A 22,773-nucleotide genomic window follows, 5' to 3' on the forward strand; every position below is an offset into this window, starting at 1 on the left:
CTTGCGACAAAAAATCGGTCGACTCGGTGGAGCGGTCGAAGGGGTCGAAGGGGTCGAAGGGGTCGATGAATTATGAATTGGTGATGGAGACCAATGAAAGAGGTTGATGGGCAAGGTTGTCACAACTGGCTTTGTCTCTCTTTTGGATACGATAGATGGGGTTATGACTCTTTCCCACGCACTCTAGGACCGTCTCGGAATTTTTGGTGCGCGCTGCCGCTCAGAAAGGTGGGGAGTGCTCCTCGTACTGCGAGAGCAAAGGCGGGATTGGTGGGGTTACTCTTGGGAGGCAAAGGCAGATAAGGATAAGCCACGCTTGCAGCTTCGGCTCCTCGGAGGGGGTGTCCCTTAGGGAGAAGTAGGAGAGGCTCGAGGTGTGGATGATGACAGGCTAAGACAGCGATCGGTTGATAGTTCAGAGGAACTGGGTGTAGTGTAGCGTATAGTCGGTCCAAGGACGCCAACCATCAACTGATGAGGCTGATTCAGAGGTGCTAATCAAACACACACTGGGTTGTCATAGCACACACACACACACACACACACACACACACTATGCGATGTGTAATGCAACAACACCAAACAGCTGGGGCCTGGGTGCTAGAAAGGGACAGACAGACACACAGCCACATTACTCACCTCTGTCGCCATGATTGCAAAGGCAATAGTGAGAGCCTGGGTTCCGATAGGTAGAGTGGTTTCCCCGAGTATGCGGCCTATGTCCTGTCCTGTGGTGTGACTATGATGCGACGGCGGCAGGAAATCCTTGGATGTCTCTGGAATCCAGTCTGTCGTTCCCGGGGGTTCGCTGCGAGACAGATGCGCACTGTAGGATGATGTATGTATGCAAGTGGACAAGAATAACCCAGGTGGGTGATAGTGTACAGTCGATGCTTCGCAGTCAAATCGATGGACTTGGCCGTCTTTTTTCGAGGTGTGCTATCATCCAAGTGTGCAGGTGGTGGTTGTTCGGTTTGTTTAGCGGGAGGGATCGAGTTTTCGCAAGAGCAAGAGCCGGGAGATGGACAATTCGCACAAATGACGTTAGGCGCAAGCATCCACGATTTGAACAGATCAATTCTTGTACCTATCTGTTGGCTGCTACCTACCCTCCCTCTGACTCAGACTGGAATGGCTGCCAGTTCCCTGTCGCACCACCTAATATCGACCATCCATCCCGTCCATATGAAGTACAGTCTGGTTACCTAAACAGCCCAGCCCGACGTGTTTGAAGTCCACGCCAAGACTGGCACCTAAGCTCAAGCTAAGACCGCCGCCCCCTGTTCATCATCGGCTTGCACATCGGAAGGCCAATCAGCGGGCCGCCGCACCTGAGCTGCAGAGTGACAATTGACAACTGGGCAAGCTCGTGCGGAAACCATGAATTGACCGCGGCTCAACTCTCCACGCCCATCGCAATCGCAATCGATGAGAATCCCATCAACGCCCACCATCTCCATCCCCAGCCGCGGCCTAGACCTTCCAGCGGTCTGAGTACACGCGCCCGCTGTACAGACAATTAGATCTGCTATGAGTCTAGCATAGCAGCATCCGCATATACGACTCTCTCTCTCTCTCTCTCCACCCTTCTCCCAGCTACCACCTACGGCGTCGCCCGCCCGACGCTCAACCACAACATGTCGCTCTCCGACTCTTTCGCCATGGCTGGGGAATCGGCCTCGGACCACGACGAGATCGACTCGTTGCCCTCCTCTTCGACGGAGTCCTTTGTATCCGATGACGACTCCGATGCGCAGCAAGAGTGGGAGCGGAGCTTGGAACAGCTCGAGCTGCTCTTGACCATGATTCTCGTACCCTTTGCCGGCAAATACTTTGGGCGCAAATTCGCCTATTGGAGTACGCCCCCCGAAAAGGCCGGCCATGTCGAGAAAGCATGATATACTAACACGTCCGTTTTTAGGCTGGGGAAGATACATGGAATGGATGCACAATGTTGAGGTAAATTGGTCCGGCAAGACAGCCTTCAAGGCAGCCGGCGCCGTAGAAGCTGCCTCGAGTCTTTGATCGACGCGAAGATAAATCAACACACGATGTTTGTGAATATTGTACGCTTGAGCGGCACATACAAAGGGTGGCCGGCCGCCAACGGTCATCATGGCATTATGGGCGTTTTATTACACTGGACTGGATTACATGCATATAGAGATGCATCTCACGACAAAGGCAGGCTGGCGAGCCTCGACTGGATGTCCGGCTCACACATTGAAGACGACGGAATCAGTATTCAACTTGCATAGAAATCACAAAACCTTCTCCATCTCACCACCTAGCAGATGCCACACCATGTGTTCTCGGTACCCATTCTTGATCACCTTACCCCGTGCACGGACTCTAATTCAGCATCGCGAAACGTGCATCCTGGTTTCATATCCTCCCCTTACCGAAGCCTGATCAGCCAGTCGCCTTATAAGATTGACTGGATGCAGTGCTTTGTTTCTTATATAATGTCCAGGGAACCCCGGGTTTACAACTTGTTTCTCTTTCTGTTTCTGGAATATCATCAATACTACTTGGTCTCTCGGATGATTAGATCTGAAGGCTAGGACACGTCTTGTTGCTTGGTTTACGCCCTGTCTGGAGAGAGCCGCTGATTGCACTGAATCGTATTTTCATTTTTGTGTTTCCCAACATAATCCAGTATACTTGTCAGGAGGATACCGCATAACAAGACCTGTGCCCTCGTCCCAGCGGCTATCAGGATGTCTTCAAGTGCCCGGGTGCAGACCTCGGCCGGCTCACAATCACCTTTGAGCCTTGTTGGCTCAAAGGAGCCAAGGAAACTTTCAAGTGGATGGACGTCCAAATCTGTGACGGCGGCCAGCCAACAACTACCGACAGCACGATGGTTCCGTCACAAATTCCCTCGTTCCGGGCAAAGGATGACCGTGTATCTAGCGGTCTCCCTATTAAGTGCCCTCGCGGTGCTGATGCTATCGCGCACCGGCAGCGGTGTGCCGCCAATGGAAGTAGCGGATGGCGTATACCAGCCGGTCGAGCAACTGTCCTGCACTGACTCCTTCTGGCTCCCGGGCAATGGCTGCGGCATCGAGGGGGAGAAGTGCCAACCATTTTCCGAAAACGTGCTCGCGTTCCGATGTCCGGCCAACTGCGTCGCCGCGGCCAAGAAGAAGACCACGAAATCGGCGGCCAGCAGCTCGAAGGAGAGGCCGCACTACGTCGGGCCCGAGGCCATCACGGACGGCCGCCCCTTGGTGGTGGGCGCCGGTCCCTACTTCCGCGCCGACTCGCACATATGCGCCGCGGCCGTGTACAGCGAACTCCTGAAGGATGCCGAGGGCGGTTGCGGCATCGCCACGACGAGCGGTATGACCAGCATGTTCCCGGCCGGCTCGCCCGAGTACGGGGTCACGCCCGTGCCGCTCCGGACGTACTTTCCTATGGCGTACCGGTTCAAGTACGATTCTGGCATCGCATGTGGGCGGCCGCAGGATGAAAGTGACATCAGCCCAGGCAGCGCGCGGGTGGTAGCGCCTCTTTTAACGGCTGCCGCCTATACGGCATTGGTTCTCCTTTTCGCCAACTCGGCTGCGACGCGGCTACTTTCTGCCGTGGCAGCGGGCTTTCTCGCCACGCGTATAGCCTTGACTGGACCCGACGTGAGCGCTCTGCCGGCTCATTTCCGGACTGCCGCCAAGTCGGGCCACTTCCTGCCCGCGACGGGCGCTTTTCTAGTCACTCTGGCATTCACTGCGATCGTACTAAGATTGTCAACGTGGCGGTCGCCACAGAGACTTACTACAACGTACGGCAAAACCGCCTTGTGGCTCGGTGCATTTTGGCTGGGACTCCTGTCTTTGTATCTCTTCCCCTGGATACCGCCCACTCTTCTGAGCACCCCAATGTATTATTGGATCATGGTACTTATCCTGCTGCCAGAGTCAAGTCTGCGGGATCACGCCCGCTTGGTCGGACAGGCGCTACTCTTCGGTCTTTTCGTTTATAGCATTGCCAGCGCAGGCCTCGCCCTGCCTTTCTCGGCTCGCCCGGCATCAACCCATGATGTTCAACCTGTGCGCTCGGCGCCCGCCTTTGTCCCGAGCCCGCGCCATCCCCAAATCCTCGAACCTGAGATTAGCGTTGGTTTTGGCGGTTCTAATGCAACTTTCACCTGGCGCACCCCCGTGCCCGAAGGAGTAGACGGGATCAGCATGCTCGTGAACGACATTGAGCGCGAACGCAAATCGTTCGCCACAGGGGCTGGAAAGAACGGCCGATATGGGTCGTTCGACTTGAGGAGGACGCCACAGGCGGTGCCGGACTACATCCGCTTCAGTTGGTTGCAAGACGATTACATTCTCGGGTGGTCTGAAGCCGGCGTTTGGGAGATTGATGGTGCTTGGAGCGGGATTGGTCGTGCTTGAAGAAACAATCTCAAACAACCCCATTACATACTTAGCTGTCAGGCAATTTTACAAAAAGGAGACCGATAGCAGAATATCAGGATTCACTCTTCAACTCATACTCATGTGGTCCGGAATCTTTACTATTGCAGTTATAAGACTACGTGTGGCCAAGCTGTGTTATTTGACAATGGGCTCACAACCATTATCAATCACCTAATTCCTCTTCTCCTGGGCCGTTCTAATCTCAAGAATGGCCCTAACCAAGAGGAGGCAGTGTGTATCTGGGCACCGCAAGCTCTAACAGCGTGTCGAATAACGGTGTACCGAGTCCAGTAACAGGATCCCAACCACCTGTGGCGTTCCACGAAGCCCCGGGGACGTAAGCCGTTGGAAACCCGCTGGAGATCGACGTTCCCGTGCAGCCGACACTGCCGCCTGCCGTGATGTCGGTCCAGGCGCCACCTTCCAGCCCAACCGAATATAGCCAGGGGTTCAAGAAACCCATGGGCGCCATGCCGTTCTTGATCCGAGCGTTGTTGAGAAGTGAGACGACAGCAGCAAAAGTCGGCGCCGCGGCCGAGGTTCCACCAACTATCTCTACGTATCCTTGGCTTACTATGGGAACGTTATGGGCCTGGGCTGCGACGTCGGGGAAGCCGCGGCCAGACTGGTTGTAGAGGCCCTCCCACTGGCTGCCGAGCTTCTGCAGATACCCCGCGACGGAGGCATTCTGGTACGCGGGCATTGGCCAGAGATCCCTGAACCCTCCCGAGGAGAAAGCTACAGCGCGCTCCGGTCCCGCGCCGTACGTACCCCCGACGGAGGTTACGCAGGGGCAGGTTGCTGGAAATATCGGGTCGAACCGAGTGGTGTTCTTGCCATCATTCGTCAGGCAATCAGATCCCGGACCAGAACTAAAGATTGATACATAGGCATAAGTAAGCATCTGAATTGCATTGATGTAGGCGAAAAGTAACAATTTGGAAGCGCGAAAAGATAGCTGCGCGACTTACTCTCCTGAAGAAAAGATCACCGAGACTCCACGAGCACCCAGTTGACCGAACATGGTGCAAACCTTTCTTGCGTATTCTTTAGGCACGGTTTGCTCATTCTCGCCGTAAGAAAAGGTGATAGTTTTCGGGAGGTTCTCATCTGAGAGACTTAACAAGTACGTGACTAAGTCAAGGTATGGTTCGTTTTGTATCTGCACTTCTGTGAGCTAGAGATGGCCCCCTATTTGGACCAGTGGCCACCACCCACATACACTGTTTGGGTCGGGAGAACTAATCAAAATATCAGCATCCGCTACATATGGAGGGTTGAGACTTCTCTTACTCGAGACCAGGGACCAGTAAGCCTCGGCCGCCCGTGGAGTAGAAACGGATGTCCGTATTGTAGCCAAGAGCTGCAACATATTGGACGTCCAAGTTTGCTTCGACGCTATCTTGCGTTTGGTCTGTCTGGTTGTCTTGTCCATTGTTGACGAGAACATAGCTGAAGTTCTGGGTTGTAGCATAAGTCGCAAACTGCGCAAGGAATTGGCCAAGGGCGTCAAACTTTGCCCATTCCTACGCATGAAGTTAAGACGTGGGTTGCTTTCAACAGGGTTACCACCGGAAGTGATGCAAGTTTACCTCAAGAAACCCGGCAATGCCAATAGCGGATGGAACGCTAGGATCTGATGTGTGATTTCCGATTCTGTACAGGGCACGAAGACATTTGGGACTGGCAGTGATGTTGCATGAAGCGGCATTGAGATGGAGGTTGGGAATCTCAGCAGCCTTCACTGGAAGCTGCTCATATCTTTCTTTGGTCAGCATCATGGATCTCTGTGATCTGATTCGACCAGAACGAGTTGTCGGCTGGATCAATGTAACATGAGGCCTAACGTCCTCTGGCATGGAGTATCTGACAAGTCTTCGTTAGATTCCTCAAGTTGTAATCTTTACTATCCAGTGCTGACTTACTGCAACGTGCGGAGCGTCTTGGTATCGGTCCCAATATGATTGTAGACGGCAAACGTAGTGTTTAGAAGATTGAGCCTTTCCCACCGTTGTTCTAAAGTTGACCCATTCCCCTGTATTTTCAACATCCGACGCCGGTATACCGGACAATTGCAACCAGGTCAGAACCGCATCCGTAGATTCTTCCCGTGGCTTCGTCACTGGAGTGTGATGTTAACAGGTGCTTACACCAGAATTCAAAAGAAAGGGAAAGAGAGTTCTAGGCAACGTACTTTTAGCCAACTCGTCCCTGGAAAGATGTCGGCCATAGAGCGGGTGCTGGGGCGTGGAGACGTCGTACAAGATCTGCTCAAAAGCATCCAGGTTCGGCTGCTCTAGAGCAATGCGGAGCCGAATAGTCTCAGCAGGTTCGGCCTCCCTGACCTTCTCCCAGCCCACAGGAATCTTAGAGAGAGGCTCCACCGTGAAGTCGGCGTTGGCAGCAATGGCCAGGGACAGGAGCAATGTGAGGGAGGCGACTGGGGCTATGACTGGAAGAAGCTTCATGTTGGGCAGATAGTGTAAGTCTTTGGGAAAAGAGAAACAGAGAATGGACAGGGTTAAAGAAGAAGCTAGCGGAAAGATATATTCAATCTAGCTGGAGGGGCCAGAAAGACGCAGGCTGATTCAAGAGGTTGACGAGTGAGGGCCGCACGTGAGCAACAGCGCTTTCGCCGTCAAGAAGACAGGGGCATAGTAGTGAGGTCCTTTCCACGATACACCAGCTACGTAGGCGATGATAGCAAATGCGTAGTTCTGAAGCGGATACGTACTGAGTTCAATCGCTTTTAATACATCTGCATGCGAGGTGCCGGAATATGATACTCAAACACCCGATCCGTGCAATGATTGCCCAAATATTTGTTTCCATCCATCGTCCAGCATCTGACGTCGAGCCCTGCTACAGGTCGAGCTGGCGCTGCACAAGTTATGACAAACAAACAGGGGTTTTCTCGCAATCCCCGACCTTGTACTTCATGCAAGACGCGAAGAGGATGGGTCATAGGTGCGCGGGGGGGGATTCCGGCTCTGTTCTGACAGCATCATCATTGATAAGCGTGAGGTCTATCTAATCATACAGTAAGGTTACAAGTACTTGTACAAGGTATTGATTTCATATACGCCAACCGTTCCAAATGCCGTTACATCGTTTCATTACCATAGCTTATCGTCCGTCTCAAGATCGACCGTTTCCTCCTCGATCTGGAAGCCCTGCGACTTCTTGAGGAAGGACGAGCAGAGGATACCGGTCGCCACACTGACGTTCAAACTGTCCACGGTACTTAGCAGGCCAGCCGCACCGGGGATCGAGACCTCGAAGTCAGCGGCCCGGCGGATCTGCTTGCCAAGACCCTCGCCTTCGCTGCCGACAACAAGGATGGTCGGCTGCGAAGACAGCGGATCATAAGACTCGAGACGCTCGAGCGTCAAATGTGAGTTGCCTCTGGATCGGGGTCCTGCGGCGACAGATGCGTAGATCATCCAGCCAGCTTCTTTGGAGCACTCGATGAAGCCCAGAGTGGAGTCAACTGAGTAAAGCGAAACGACTTCGGAGGCACCTGCCGAAGCCTTGAGCGCCACGGGCGTCAGGCTTGCCGAGCTATGCTTGGTGATGGCAACTCCCGTAACACCAAGGAATCCCGCAGTACGCAGGATGGCGCCCAGGTTACCAGGATCCAGGATGCCATCCAGGAGAAGGATGAAGGGCTTGCGATCTCGAGGGCCGCGGTAGGGGATGAAGTCGGGCGATCCATTTATGGCTGCGTCCTCGGCTGACTGGTGTGTCAGTTCTACGCCGAACCCGGTTTTGTCAGGGTCTTCAGAGAAAGGGCCTAGAGCCTTGAGGGGAAGTTGCGGGAGGGGAGACGCCTCCAGCACGCAGCCGTTGTGCGGCCGTCCACCAGCCATCTTGTCCATGCTGCGCAGGCCATCCCTGTCTCTGATCTTCTGGACGCGAATACCCTTGGCCAGGGCCAACTTCTCCAGGTGAATATCTTGTGACAGGTTCTGCCTATCCTCTCCGCCGTAGATGTATAGCACATACGCCTTTCTTCCGGAGCCTTTCAGCGCGGCTTCCACGACAGAGCGCCCGTAGAGGAACTGAGATGCTGCTGTGGTATGGTGGACACGGACCGGGAGATCCTCGCCAGGCGTAAAGCGTGCCTCTCTGTCAGCCACCCTGCGCACGTAGCCATTGCTATATTGCTGTTCGTCGCCTCTTCCGAAATCGCGCGGCCTCCTGTCCTGCTCATCCCAGGGCTTCCGCTCCCCAGTCTGGCCGTTGCTGGGCGAGCTTCGGCTGGGCTCGAAATCGCGCCCCCCTCGTCCACGCCCGGAATCGAACGACCTCTCGTTGAAGTCAGCATTCCTTTTTCCGGATGAAAAGGTCGTCGATCGATCAAACCCACGACCCCCGCGCCCAGATGAAGTATCAAAGGATCTTGCTTTGAAGTCACCACGGCCACGCTTTCCGGATGAGAAGTTCGTTGAGCGGTCATCGGAACCACGACTGTCCCGTCCAAAAGAGGAACCCTGTCGTTTGTTATCGAAATCGCGATTGCCCCGCCTGTCATCAAACTTCTTCGGTGTAGCCTTGTCAGTCCTATTTCCAGACTTGTTGTTGAACGAAGACTCGAAACGATCGAAGTTGGAGTCAGAGCGAGAGGCGCTGCGCTGAGGGGCGTTCGGCCCGGACTGGTCAATCTCGCCTAAGTCCGCCAGCTTCTCTCGCAGCGGACCATTCTTGATCTTGTATACCAAGCTCTTCTTTCCGAAGGAGGCCTCTGGATCGTTGAATCGCGCGCGTCTCGATTTCGGTTCGGGACCCTTGCCGGTGATGTTCTTCTTTCCCTTGGAGATCTTGAAGGTCGAAGGTTTTCTATCACGATCCGAGTCCTTTGTGTGAAGGGCGGTTGGTTTGAAGCCCTGAGGCCGAGACTTCTCAGAGTCGCGCAGGCCACGATGGATGGCCGAGAGAGAAGAATGCCTTATCGACACATGGTGCACATTTCTGAGCAAACTCGGCGGTCTTGTTAGAGACAATGCATTGCGTCTACAGGGAGAGCACAGAGCGTTGGGTAATCTCATTGCATGGTTTGGAGTTCAGTGCTGAACTAATGGTGTGAAGGGCAGAATACTGCAGTATCAGCTGCTACCGTTTACCTACCTTAACCAAATCAATTGATCTTTTTTTTTCCCTTCTTCCCTTCCCCATCCCACCTCTCAAAGCTGCAAGGTCCCGGAGCGGGGCCTGGATGGCGGGACCCCGAAAATATAATAAATATGGGTCATGAACGTAAACCCTGGTAGTTCTAAAGTGTATTAGGTACTCCTCTGTAGGGGCGCGTCCAGGCATGTGAGACTTCGACTTCAGACCCCACGCGTCAAGATTAATGGAATTTCCAATTCGGAGCGCGTCGCAAAGGTACAGCTTAGACTTCATACGTCAATACCATATCGCATGATCCCCCAGTCTGCAGACCGCTCACTTTATACAGCAGAGTTCCGTTCTTGTATATATCTACATCCCTTCTCTTCGAGTTTGTTTCCACCGTACTTCATTATGCGCAGTCATTGCTAATACCTTCAATCTCTGGCATCTTCTTGACACCAAAACACCCACCACTCCTTATCGCGAACCTGTCGCATGCCATGTGCGCCCACAACCGACAATAGACTGACTGACCGAGGCGGATGCAGACAGAGTTGAAGCGCAGCATGACGACCGCAAACTCGTTTGGCGACAGCGAGATGGACGACCTTCTGTTCGATCTATCGGAGGTTGGCGCTGCTGAGCCAGACGCGATGGAAATTGATGGAACGGCAACTGAGGTCCAAGGCATCATGGGCGATGTGAACACCGATCTTCAATCGCAAGCGGATGATAGCATTGTTGAGCTGGGTAGCTCACCAAAGGATCATGAAAATACTGTGCCAGATCCCGAGAACGACGAACCTGTTGCGGATGTGCAACCCAATAGCGAGGAAACTGAGAAGAAGCGCGATGTGGATGGCGCACAAGACTCCGAGGGCATGGAGGAACTAGAAGAGTTGCAGGATCTCGTCAGCCAGGCTCAAGAAGTTACACCGTCAAGACTGTTCCCAATTGAGGTCGTCCTGTCTCCTGTAGAAGATCCCGACTCATATGAGATCCTTCCTCCCAGTTGGACAGTCGAGAAGGTGACAAGGCAGGTTGAGCAGGACGGTGAGGTCTGGTATGAAGTCGAGTTTGACGATGGTCGTGTGGATATGGTAAGTGAAATTCTTGTATAACTCATCAGGCTGGAGCAATTGCTCGCCTGCAATGCTGTAAATTGCACCAGTGGCCTCGGTGATTTATTCTACCTTACAAACCCCTAAAATTGCACATGGCCACTGCACCTTCCCTCCAGCTATCAGCATCAATGACCACCAGGCTTCACTCTACACCTTACCACACATTCACTCAACCTCCCACCTGGTCTCTTTTCTTACAATTCCTCACACCCATCCTCCCGATTCCTCTTTTACACCGTAAAAGTTCCTGGCTTACGGTTTTGGGTGCTTGGTACTCCACTGATCGCCATCGCTGATTATCCCCTTATAACCGTCCCCATCCCTATTCACAGAACAGCACACCAACTACAAGAACAAGATGGTATGTGAATTGCAAGTGCAGGGCTAGTACTCCGATTGTTTGGATTTTTTATTGTTTTTTTTTTTTTTTTTGGTGAGCTTGTGCACCAGTGCCATTATTTCCCAACCAAGCTTTTTGCTTGCTGCCCTCTTCACCCAAATTCTGTTACCCAACTCCACCAGCTCTGCTTTACATGCCATGCCAACACTTTTCTCTTCACAACCTTGAATCTCAAGCCGCTGACGTAGCTGAACAACAGGTGGCTTACGACGACCTCTATGAGTTGGAGCATGGTGGTCACTCTCTGAATAAATTCCAGCAAGACCAAAGACTTGCTTCAGAGCAGCGCGCCATGGCGCCTCGTTCGGCAATGGAGCGCTCATTCTTTGAGGATGACTATTCAGACTCAGAGGGTTCCGGCTCAGACCAGCCAAGAAAGAAACGGCCCCGAACCAGAGCTCCAGTCCGTCGCAGTCAAAGGCAGACAACCTCTTCAAGGCAGGCATCGGTGGACCACAGAGTTCACAGTGGACGCGATGGACATTCAGATGAGGACAGCGATGGAGCTGCATTTGACGATGACGTCGATGAACCTTCGTCATTCAGAACTCGTGGATCACGAGCAGCAGCAACCACGAGCAGGAGAGTAACGAGGGCTTCCAACAGCACAAAGTCCAAGATATCTACTGCCTATGCTCAAGCAAATTATTCGGAAGATGAGCTGGCAAATGACTCGGATGGTGACACGACATTCCATCCTGTTGTGTCAGATCTTGCGCCTACCAAGCGATCATCGGCCCGCAAGAAGAAGAGTGTGGCTAGGTACAGCCAGTCACGGCGACGCAACGACAGAGATTCGTCAATCGAGTTCGAGACCAACACCCGGAGATCTGGAAGATCCGCCGCAAAGAACTATGCCGTACCTGATGTCGATGATGATTACGTGATCTACGAGGACAAACCTGATACAGCAGCGCCCAAGCACGTTTCGGTCAAAGAAATCTTCAAGCCTTTGGTATCGGATTCAGAATTCGCGAAGATGCATTCTCAGGAATGTAGTGTTTGTCAGGGCAAAGCAACCTCTGGAAAAGGTGCTCTCGTTTACTGTCAAGGCTGTTCTTACTCCTTCCACAAGATCTGTCTCGGCATTCGATCGCAGCGAGATCACAGAGTTACCAAGGTTGGCCATGATGATTTTGTGTTGCAGTGCCGCATCTGCATCGGCTTCTATCGAAAGAAAGACGGGAATGCACCAAATCATGCCAAGTGCCAGACATGCAAGCTCGACAACCCTTCATGTTCCGAATTCTCGACAAAGAAAACCCCGAAGCAAGAGGAGAAGCTCCGCGAAGAGAACGAAGGTGTGGATCCCATCACACCTGTCAGTTCCAATTTGCTGAACAACACTGAATCACTTCTATTCCGTTGCTCCTCCTGTAAGCGTGGCACTCACTTTGACCACCTGCCTCCGCTCACGAAGGACGGTGAGATCACCAGTGATATCCGTGCCGATAGGCTCGAAGAGTACGCCATGGTGGACTGGAAGTGCAAGGACTGCGTCGATGCAGATAACAAGATTCACGCCTTGGTTGCATGGCGACCAGTTGACGAGAGTACTTACATCAAGGGCCAAACATGTTTTGACCTTACCGAGGACGCCAAGGAATACTTGGTCAAATGGGATGGGCGTTCTCACTTCCACGATACCTGGATGCCTGGCGCCTGGGTGTTTGGTGTCGCTGCTAGTGCAATGCGCTCTGCTTTTGCCAAGCGTGACACCAGTCTTTTGCCCAAAATGACCACCAAGGATGCTGTTGAGGAAGAGTGGCTGCTAGCTGACGTCTTGCTTCGGGTGAATTACCACAGGAAAACGCACAATTCGCACAAAGCCAAGGACTTGGCTCGGTTATCGGACATCAAGGATGTATATGTCAAGTTTCAAGGGCTCAGCTACACAGAGGCTGTTTGGGATGCCCCTCCACCCAAGGACTCGGGTGCACCTTGGGAAGCCTTTTGTGCTGCTTACGAGGAGTTTATCGAGGGTGCATATTTCCGAACCATACCAGACCACAAGATGAGGGAACGTATTCAACAGTATCGCTCCCTGGACTTCGCCAAAGAGTGCGAGCTTAAAGGAATCCAGCCTCCCGGGCTGAAGCGCGGCAAATTGATGGAGTACCAAATGGAAGGTGTCAACTGGTTGCTCTTCAATTTCCACCAGAAGCACAACGTGATCCTGGCTGATGAAATGGGTCTCGGGAAAACTGTCCAGGTGGTAGCCTTCATCAGCTCTTTGGTAGAGGACAAGCCAAACTGCTGGCCTTTTCTCATTGTTGTTCCAAACTCAACATGCCCTAACTGGCGGCGTGAACTGAAGCAGTGGGCTCCCGGCTTACGGGTTGTCACATATCATGGCGGCAAAGATGCACAGCAGCTTGCCTATACATATGAACTCTTCCCAGACGGTGACAAAGAGGGTATGAAGGCTCACGTTGTCATCTTGTCGTATGAAGCAGCCGTTGAGGCCAGGACCACTTTCCGCTCGGTAAACTGGGCTGGCCTCATCGTTGATGAGGGCCAAAGGCTCAAAAACGACGAGAGCCAACTTTATCTGGCTCTACAGAGTATGAAGATACCCTTCAGACTTCTCCTCACTGGAACGCCTCTCCAAAACAACAAGCGAGAGTTGTTTAATCTTCTGCAATTCATCGATCCCGCTCACAATGCAGAGGAACTCGATGCGAAATACGCAGAGCTTACCAAGGAAAACATTCCTGAATTGCATCAAATGATTCGGCCGTACTTTCTGCGACGGACCAAGCTACAAGTTCTGAAATTCCTCCCGTCTATGGCTCAAGTCATCCTGCCAGTCACCATGTCCGTTCTTCAAGAGAAGTTATCTCGGTCGATCATGTCTCGAAACCCACAACTTATCAAAGCAATCATTTCGAGAAGCAAGGTGAAAGCCGGAGAACGAAAAAGCCTCAACAACATCTTGATGGAGCTGCGTCGCTGCTTGTGCCATCCATTCATCTTCAGCGACGATGTTGAAGATCGGACTGTTACAGATCCAGCCAGGATCCAAGCGAACATGGTTGAAGCCTCTGGCAAATTGCTCCTTCTCAATGTGATGCTCCCAAAGTTGAAGGAGCGAGGCCATCGAGTTCTGATCTTCAGTCAATTTCTCATGAGCTTGACTATCATTGAAGACTTCATGACAGGTCTTGGGCTTGCGCACGCACGCATTGATGGAAGCCTATCTGCTCTTGAGAAGCAAAAGCGTATTGATGCCTTCAATGCGCCCGATTCGCCACTTTTTGCTATGCTTCTTTCTACGCGGGCTGGCGGTGTAGGCATCAATCTAGCAACGGCTGACACGGTCATCATCTATGATCCAGATTTCAACCCCCACCAGGATATCCAAGCACTGTCCCGTGCTCATCGTATTGGACAGAAGAACAAGGTTCTCTGCTTCCAGCTGATGACGAAGAACACAGTTGAGGAGAAGATTATGCAAATCGGCCGAAAGAAAATGGCGCTTGATCATGCGCTCATCGAATCGATGGACGCTGGCGAGGATGCTGGCGACGATCTTGAGTCTATACTCAAGCATGGCGCCCAGGCGTTGTTCGCTGATGAAGCGCAGGACAAAATCGTCTACGATGAAGCCTCGGTTGAGAAGCTGCTTGACCGAACACAAGTTGAAACCACTAATGCAGGTTCTGATGAAAGCGCTGAATCACAATTCTCCTTTGCGCGAGTCTGGGCTAATGACAAAGGCGATCTCAATGCTAACACTGAAGAGGATGCTGCTGATGATGACACGCCAGCTGCTGGAAGCGTTTGGGAAAACATCCTCAAGCAACGTGAGGCAGAGCACCAAGCAGAACTTGCTGCCACACAACAAACTTACGGTCGTGGAGCTCGGCGCCGGGTTAACAAGGTTTACAATACCAATATTGTGAGTGACTTCATTGAAGGTGTTAATGACGATCTTTTAATGGAGCAACAGCCACAAGCAAACGACAGCGGATCTGAAATGGAAGTGGATGACGAGCTGTACATCGATGGCAAGATGGAGGAGAGTGACGAGGACGAACCCTTTGATGGCACAGACTTTACCGCAACTCAGACAAAGGGGCCCAAAGGTACGAAGCGCTCTGCCGCTGCCCCAACTACTATTCCAGCAATTCCATCAAAGAAGGCGAAGACAGATATTAACACTCCACAAAGTACCAACAATGCAAGCGCCGGAGCCACCGCCACAGGTTCCTCTTCGTCAACCGCCCCCAAGCGCGGCAAACTCGGCCGAAAGACTGCCCCACCCAACCGTCACAGACAACCAGCCCAAAAGAAGGGGCCGGCCGAGGAAACACCCACTACCGGCGGACAAGGCGAATCAGAGCACCTCCAACCCGAACCGACCGTTGCCACTCCAGAACAGGCCGCAACTATCGGCCCAACAACAACAACGGCAAAAACAGCCAACGATGCCACAGCAACAGGCGATGATGCCGCAACAGTGGCAGCAGGTGGCCATGACAAGCCACCCTCACCCGGTCCTGACGTCGAACCTACCGCCGACATACAGTCAGAAGGTGGCAGTAGCGTTGCCCAGGTTTCCGGTGCCACCACCGGAGAGTATTCAACGAGCCATGCAAGCACAGGCTTGGGAGAGCAGGCCGATACTTCATAACGTGCCTCCGCGGCCTGCAGCAAAGGGTGCCCCTGTACTGACCTCCAATGCACCACCCCAACAGGGAGCTCAGAAAGCTTCTACCAGCAACGGACAAACTGGTTATAGCCAGTCTCCCGGTAGTTCAGCTTGCGTTTTGTGCGGAAAGCTTCACAGATCCGGCAAACCCGAATGTTTTAACATGAACCAAGAAATGGATGTGCGAATTGCACTTGACGAGCTCCGGAGATCCAAGGCGGATCCCACAGACGTGCAGGCGACAAAGAGCTACTTAATTGTTAGGCTCAAAGAATTGCAGACACGCAAACAACAATGAAGATAGATGGCCAACGCAAGGGTCCACAAAGCGGGACTTGGGCTCATGAATGTATGGATATGGATTGCTAGCGAAGATACGATGCATTGCCCCAATGGCACTCTGCATTACTCTCGGGACTGTGTGTGGTCCGCTGCTCCTTGACGCAACAGTCATGATCAGAGCACAGAGACCTGGGTGGGAAGCAGAGACGATCGGCATATAGAGAAATCAAGCAATAGTTTGTGATACTCCTGTTTGTGGTCTTTGGTTTTGGTAGTTTTATGCCATGATGGTGAGCTGAGCGTGGTCCATATCTCCATGTCATGCAAATCCATAGATGCATGCACGCATACATGATAGTATTCCACGACAATCAACGAGCACCAAGCAACATGGTTAATAAGAAGGGTATGTCGATAAGCAAGAGTCCTGTAAGTAATGTCCGTGTATGCCTGGGCCGACGGGCGTTTGTCACGTGGGAAACACAAGACAAGACAAGCCTCTGCAGGTAGCCGTTGGTGATGTATCTAACCTTATTTGAAATTCCTCAGCAAACGGCCGTGATGCCAACCCGTCCTTTCTGTCCTTGGCTGCCAGATTGCCTGGTCCAGACGGGGTTCAAGTGCTTTGCTTAAAGGACGGCCAGCCCATCACCGACTTTCTTGTTCTCGTTGCCTACTGACTATGTTGCTTCTCCCTTCATCCCATCTTATTCTTGTCACTGTCACTGTCACTGTCACTGCCACTGTTGCTGCCACTGTTGCTGCCACTGCCACTGTCGCTGCCACTGGCTAAGGTCTTTTGGTGACGTGACAACCCGGAGTGCCTTCTTCGTTTTCAACCGCGGGGATTGGGCTTTTTCTGAGATTACACACCACACCACACCGCACACACCACACCGCGCGTTATAGATAAACGCGGGACCCTCTTCGTCCGTTTGCCCTACCTTCTAGTCCCTTCGGCTGGAGTATTCGCCTGGCCCTGGGGGGTCTGTCTCTACGTCTCTGATCCCGGCCTCTCTCTCTCCCTCTCCTTGACTTCACAATGGATCCTTCTCTCCTGCCAACAACTGGCCCAACCATCGTCCACTCCCCCTCCGAGGCTTCTTATTCCTCTGGGCCTTCCCGCACTTCGACCCGATCCACTTCTCCCGACACATCCTCGCATCGGTCGTCTCCCCTTCTAGATCTCCATCATCTTGTTACCACGTCTAGTATAGTTCCCGAGACCACCAACGCCCTCGCTGGCCAGCAACCATCCAATATGGACAAGAACTCGGCCCCGCCTGCTGACGGACTGACCATGCGTAGACCCAGCAGCAAGTTCAACATGGAACGCCCCGGTGGCCCTGCAAACTACCAGCAACCTCAGAGTGTTCGGCCTGGTGCTCCCATGGGCCCAGCTAATCTCGCTTCCCGAGGCCTCGTTTCAAACAACTGGCGCGCTCAAGCCATGGCCGACGAAATGTACAACAACTTCGACCTTGGCAATCCCCAGAATCAGCCGCAGCCGCAGCAACAGCAGCTTCACTTTGGTCGCCCCGTCCCGGTCCATCAGCAGCAGCTACCAACCGGTGTGCCCTCCCTATATTCTCCCAGTGACAGCATGGCCTTTCCAGATGCCCTTCTTGACAGCTGCTACGCCTACTGCTATGATCGAGGCAACGGTCATTATACGCGACTGATCCCGGCCGACATGATCCCCACGCTTTGCGATATGCCAGCACTCCAGCAGGGTTCTTCGGGCATGATTGTGTTACCGGCACCGCGAGCCCTGCCTGCAAACGGCCGATCGAGCAACGTCGAGCCCGTCATTCTCAAGGTAAGTAGCATAACAAACCTCGGTTGCGCCTTCCAACCCCCCGTCCCTCCCGTCCCTTCCACCCTTTGTCCCTTGTCAGGCTGTTGTTGCTTGCTGTCACATATCATTCACTTCAAGATACTGATCTGATAACAAAAACAGTCCCCTCCTCCCACCCCCACGTCTCCTGCCGACAACATCCAGGTAAGCATTTCTTGATACCCAGTGAATTCCACAAAGCAAACATGTTTCAGCCGGTACTGGGCTCCTGATCCGATACGCAAGATTTCGCGTTCCTCTTTGCTCCCTTGCCGACACTTGTATCTAAATTTTTTGGTGACTATACCATCATATCCCCAGCAGCAGAGCTTACAGGACTCAATGGACTAACAAATCAGCGCCAGGCTCATATTGACACCATCGTCGGCGTAGGTCCCCGGACCCCTACCCACCCCCATGGCGGCAACCACGCCACCCCGATCGCCTCGTCAACCTCGACCGGCGGCCCTGCTGCCGCGTCCCCACTCCCGAACATGGACCAGCAGCCCCTGCCTCTCCGGAATCTCACCAACAACCAGGGACCACAACAGCCCATGGGAAGTGGTGGTGGCGGTGCCTTGGGCGATCTGAGCAGCTCCATGCACGCCCCTGCCAAGCAGCATCACCACGCTGGCCATGGCCACGGCGGTCACCAAGGTGGTGGAGGAGGAGGAGGAGGAGGCGGTGTCAGCCATGGTCATCATCATCAGCCTCAGCAGCAGCAGCAGCAGTTCCCCCAACGTCGCCCTAAGATATACTGCGACAAGTGGGTTCACGAGGGTGTCTGCGCTTTTACCCAGCAGGGATGCAAATACAAGCATGAGATGCCGTTCGACAAGATGACACAGCACCAGCTGGGCCTGTTCCACGGCCTGCCTGCTTGGTGGAAGAAGCACCAGGCCGAGCTGGCCCGGCAGCGTGACCCTTCAGACGGCGAACAAGATGGTTCCCAACCCGGCCCTGCTCCTGCTTCTGGTCCTTCTGGTGAGAGAGCCGCTGCTGGTCCCGATAGCACCCGAGGCGGCGGCGGTAACTTTGGGGGACGCGGTGCCGGTGGTGGTGGTGCTTCAGCTACGGGAAGTGGCCACGCCGGTAATAGTGGACCAGGTCCCGGAGGCAACCTTGCTTGGCGTCGCCCAAACTTCGGTAGCATTGAGGATGCTACTCATGGATTCGGTGATCATCCTATGGGTAGCACATCCAGCCGCGGCAGCATGGGAAACAACCCGGGAGGCCACGGGCTGAATTTGACTCAACATCATCAGCGTGGTAATCCAATGGCGCCCCACAGCCCCCTAGGTAAGTCTCTCTCTACGACATTCTCTTCTTTCGCAGAAATATTGATGAGATCGCTCGCTGACTGGTAGACGACTACAGCTTGGAGCAAGTCTCCCTTCGGACCCATTGCACCTCCGATCCCGGCTCCTATGGGCCACGCGATGAACCAACCGGTACGAGTCATTTCTACCAGCAACCCATATGCCTCCCTCAGCAACATCGATGAGGGCATGACCGAAGAGAACAAGGGCGACTAGTCCACTGCTACGAGGTTGCGCTCTCTTGCTTGCTGGATGAAATACAAAGTGGCCCCGTTGCCAGTGAACGACATTTTCAGCGCGATTGCCTATACAAAAGAAAGAGAATTAAAAAGGGGAGCGGCAACGATAGAATCTCTTGAGATGCACTTTGCAGAATTTCTTTCTTTTTCCCCCTTTCTCATTCCATTTTCCCGAGTCCACAAGACCTTTGAAGAAAAGGAAGGGGGGCAAGGACAAGACAGGCTGGGTTAGATAGTGTCTCCACGATGTCTTTGCACTGGAAAGAGCTCTTTACAACGTACAACACCTCGACAGCATCATCATCATACCGGCGGCGATACCCCCTTGGTTTCGTTCCGATCCTTCATCCAGGTCCCTTTCCGTCTTCTTTCCTTCTTCATTTTCTTTCGATCTTCTTCACTCCTCTCGTTTTTATGATAGTTGGACATAGCCTCTCGGGGCGAAACGTTTGAGCATGGGCATTGCATTCACTCACTTTTCGATCTTTCTTTCATAAGCCCCCTGACACTTGTTTTTTGGAGAGGAAGGATCCTCCCATTCTCTCCCCCAGCTTTTGTTTTTTTCGTTGCGCCTTTAACACCCGAAGGTTGAAGAAGGGTTATTGCGGTAAAATCTCGAAAGCCATTTGTTATTGGATGCACCTGCATTTATTTAATGAGAGGACGAAAGGGGGAATGGAAATTCGGAAGGGGCGAGAAGTTCAATGTATTATAGAGAAGACAGACGCAGGCACACAACCACCTAGGGATTTCGTCCTTGGGTTATGCGATGGAAATGAGGACACGAGTTATGAATTTGGCAATGTAAACTGATATCTCTCGTGCCGGCCCTGGGCTTGCACCCGTCACCATGGGACCAGTCCCAGCAAGATCGCTTACAGGGGCCCCTGTTGTCGGATGCGTCACATCTCAGCCTCATTCTACGCCATGCATAAACGTTGTGCCACCACACCTGCGTTGTAACTACGTACAGTCGTATACAAGGGGCGGCCAAGCATGCTGCCATTTCAGAGTCGTACCGTAGTGAACTGAGAGGTTGCGGGGCTGGGGCTTCTCAACTTTGGGCATGATTCGTCTTCACGATCTTTTGTCATACATACAGTGCTCCCTTCACGGATGAACCGGTTGTTTTCTAGACTTTATCGGTATGCGTTGACGTGACTTTTACTGGCAAGCTAATTTGATTGGTTTTTTGGCTGTTTAGAGCCAACGACAACAAAATGGTGGTGTCTTGTTGGTTTTGCAAACACCGGGATTCATCTCGTCCCACGATTCTATGCCGTGATGCCGGAGCAATCGGTAACTTAACTATCCCTTCTTTCAGAGGTCGTTTTGCGCACTGGCTTGCCCAGCGTAGACTTCTCTCGAATCTTTTTCTCGGAATTCGGCGAGAGATGTTGCTGCAAGGAGGCCCTCTCGATGCTGTTGCCTTATACGGGGGTGGATGAGGACTGCGAAGGGCATCCATATGAAGTCTCTCCTCCTAATAGTCAATCGCTTCGTCCTGAATCACACTTGACGAGTAGTTCGTTTGTAGGTTTCGGCTCTGTCAGGCAGACATTTGGCGTGTTTTGTTTTTCTTTTTTTTTTTTGGTTTTTTTTTTCCCGGTTCCAAAAGCATTTCGTCCATCTATTGTGCCCTTCTCCGAACGAAGCAGCAACATGCCCAGCTTCACAGGCCGCGCGGCCGAGGTGACGGACCCATCCGCCACGACGCCGGCGGGCCCTCCGTTGACGACGCGCGCGCCCGTCGGCGACGCCTGCCACGATCAGTGGTGGTTCCGGAAGGCAGCGCCGGGCGGCGGGCCCGACACCGGCACCGGCACCAACAACAACGAGGACCTGCTCGTCAGCACGCAGCGGCTGGCCGGCTGGAGCCGGCGCAACAAGGCCGCCGCGCACGCCCCCGGCATCTGCTACGAAGGCCACGAGTTCAAGGCCGTGGCCAAGGTGTGGACGCGCAATGCCGACTTGCCGGGCGGAGGGACGCCGACGAGCTTTGTGTGGAAGGGGATTCGCTGCCGGAGGGCTAGTTTTGCTAACACACACACACACATATAAACTTATATGAAATATGAGAGAAATGAGAAGACAATGCCGTGTGACTGACAGTTTTCATCTTGAAAAATACAGCGAGTTCGACTACGCCACTATAAAGCTGTCAACCCAAGGCACGTCCACAGACCTCTGCACGCAGACCCTAACCCTAACGACGTTGACGGGCTTTCCTCTGCTACTGTCGGATGCCGCGACCGACACGGCCGGCCTGACGACGATCCGGACGGGCACGGCGCTCGAGGCGCGCCACCAGCCCTTCACCATGTGGTGGAACGACGGCGCCCTGTCGCAGTTCAGCCCGGACGACTCGGACCAGCTGCGCATCGTCATGAAAGAGGCGGCGTCCAATTTCCGTCTTGCCGGGGGAGGAGCGGGAGCACCGACGACGACCCCCTCATCAAGCGTGCTTTTCCCCGATCCGACCGGGGCGCCGACGACGGTAGTAGAGACGCAGCAGAAGACGACGGACGGGCTATCCAGCGGAGCGTTGGCCGGCATCATCGTCGGCGCGGTCCTGATCCTGGTCCTCGCCGTGCTCGTCGGCCTGGTGCTGGGCCAGCGGCGGCATCGACGCAGCAGCAACGTCGAACATCTCGGTCAAACAGAGCTCTCAGCATCGGCAGACTCCAAGGGACACGGATGGGGCGGGCAGCAGGGAGCAGCATCGACCCGGACGACTTGGCTGGGCCGCGTACTGGGAAAGAGGGAGTCGCAGGCGTCGCCGTCGTATTATCCAACCGGCCACCCCAGCGAGGGCATCTCGGCCCCCGAAGTCGTCACGGGTGATCATCAAAGCCACTATCAAATAAGAAGCGAACTTGCGGGGCTTCCCAGGAGTGAACCATGCGGCGATAGCTCTCCGGCGGCGCCTCGTGCGCACCCGCGACCGTCAGAACTCCCGTGAGACCATTCATTCATAGGGTAGAGATGTACATTTTTGGCTCGCATACCTAGCTATGAACAGCTGATAAATCTATCTGAGAAAATACTTAGACATACAGGATGTATGAAACGCAGTAGGGGGAGTGCTAGATACGAGACTATATCCCTTGTCCAGGGTGCCATATGTTATCCAATCATCTGTCTCCTTTTCGATAGAAAAAGCCGCCATCCGTACACCTATGAGATAATTACATGCGTGGCCGTGCTGGGCTCACAACCAACAACAAACCACCCTCCCAAGACCCTATAAGACCGCTCGCTATTAATCACAGGCAAAAGGGAATACCTAGAGACTCTGGGTAATATCCATCAGTAGCGGAGAGACCAACTTGCCACCTCTCAAGTGAGTTGGGGGAAACACCGTGCAACGCTCTCTAAC

The 22,773-nt window shown here is 53.4% G+C and overlaps 7 protein-coding genes across 7 annotated transcripts; 5 read left to right on the plus strand and 2 right to left on the minus strand.

Annotated features, from left to right (window-relative positions):
* Positions 1-1,637: 1,637 nt before the first annotated feature.
* PG986_012068 (uncharacterized protein) lies at positions 1,638-2,025 on the plus strand (the record flags this gene model as incomplete). Its single annotated transcript, XM_066848290.1, has 2 exons — positions 1,638-1,857; positions 1,922-2,025. The coding sequence occupies 2 exons, from the start codon at positions 1,638-1,640 to the stop codon at positions 2,023-2,025; spliced, it is 324 nt and encodes a 107-aa protein (XP_066694986.1).
* A 695-nt stretch (positions 2,026-2,720) lies between these two features.
* On the plus strand, positions 2,721-4,403 carry PG986_012069 (uncharacterized protein; the record flags this gene model as incomplete). The annotated part of the gene is made up of 1 exon (XM_066848291.1): positions 2,721-4,403. One exon carries the CDS (start codon positions 2,721-2,723, stop codon positions 4,401-4,403), a length of 1,683 nt encoding a protein of 560 aa, XP_066694987.1.
* Positions 4,404-4,641: 238 nt separating this feature from the next.
* On the minus strand, positions 4,642-6,895 carry PG986_012070 (tripeptidyl-peptidase 1; the record flags this gene model as incomplete). The annotated part of the gene is made up of 7 exons (XM_066848292.1): positions 4,642-5,299; positions 5,399-5,589; positions 5,650-5,668; positions 5,721-5,953; positions 6,020-6,247; positions 6,353-6,549; positions 6,622-6,895. 7 exons carry the CDS (start codon positions 6,893-6,895, stop codon positions 4,642-4,644), a joined length of 1,800 nt encoding a protein of 599 aa, XP_066694988.1.
* Positions 6,896-7,543: 648 nt separating this feature from the next.
* On the minus strand, positions 7,544-9,475 carry PG986_012071 (uncharacterized protein; the record flags this gene model as incomplete). Its single annotated transcript, XM_066848293.1, has 1 exon — positions 7,544-9,475. The coding sequence occupies one exon, from the start codon at positions 9,473-9,475 to the stop codon at positions 7,544-7,546; it is 1,932 nt and encodes a 643-aa protein (XP_066694989.1).
* A 630-nt stretch (positions 9,476-10,105) lies between these two features.
* Positions 10,106-15,699, plus strand: PG986_012072 (Chromatin remodeling factor m.t1.c1; the record flags this gene model as incomplete). Its single annotated transcript, XM_066848294.1, has 3 exons — positions 10,106-10,639; positions 10,780-10,900; positions 11,186-15,699. 3 exons carry the CDS (start codon positions 10,106-10,108, stop codon positions 15,697-15,699), a joined length of 5,169 nt encoding a protein of 1,722 aa, XP_066694990.1.
* A 1,342-nt stretch (positions 15,700-17,041) lies between these two features.
* On the plus strand, positions 17,042-19,371 carry PG986_012073 (uncharacterized protein; the record flags this gene model as incomplete). Its single annotated transcript, XM_066848295.1, has 4 exons — positions 17,042-17,818; positions 17,960-18,001; positions 18,196-19,135; positions 19,214-19,371. 4 exons carry the CDS (start codon positions 17,042-17,044, stop codon positions 19,369-19,371), a joined length of 1,917 nt encoding a protein of 638 aa, XP_066694991.1.
* A 1,685-nt stretch (positions 19,372-21,056) lies between these two features.
* PG986_012074 (uncharacterized protein) lies at positions 21,057-22,356 on the plus strand (the record flags this gene model as incomplete). Its single annotated transcript, XM_066848296.1, has 2 exons — positions 21,057-21,397; positions 21,528-22,356. 2 exons carry the CDS (start codon positions 21,057-21,059, stop codon positions 22,354-22,356), a joined length of 1,170 nt encoding a protein of 389 aa, XP_066694992.1.
* Between the last annotated feature and the right edge of the window lie 417 nt (positions 22,357-22,773).

Source organism: Apiospora aurea (assembly GCF_038362705.1).
Source record: "Apiospora aurea strain CBS 24483 chromosome Unknown utg000008l_segment0_segment0, whole genome shotgun sequence".
In the NCBI taxonomy this organism is placed as follows: domain Eukaryota; kingdom Fungi; phylum Ascomycota; class Sordariomycetes; order Amphisphaeriales; family Apiosporaceae; genus Apiospora; species Apiospora aurea.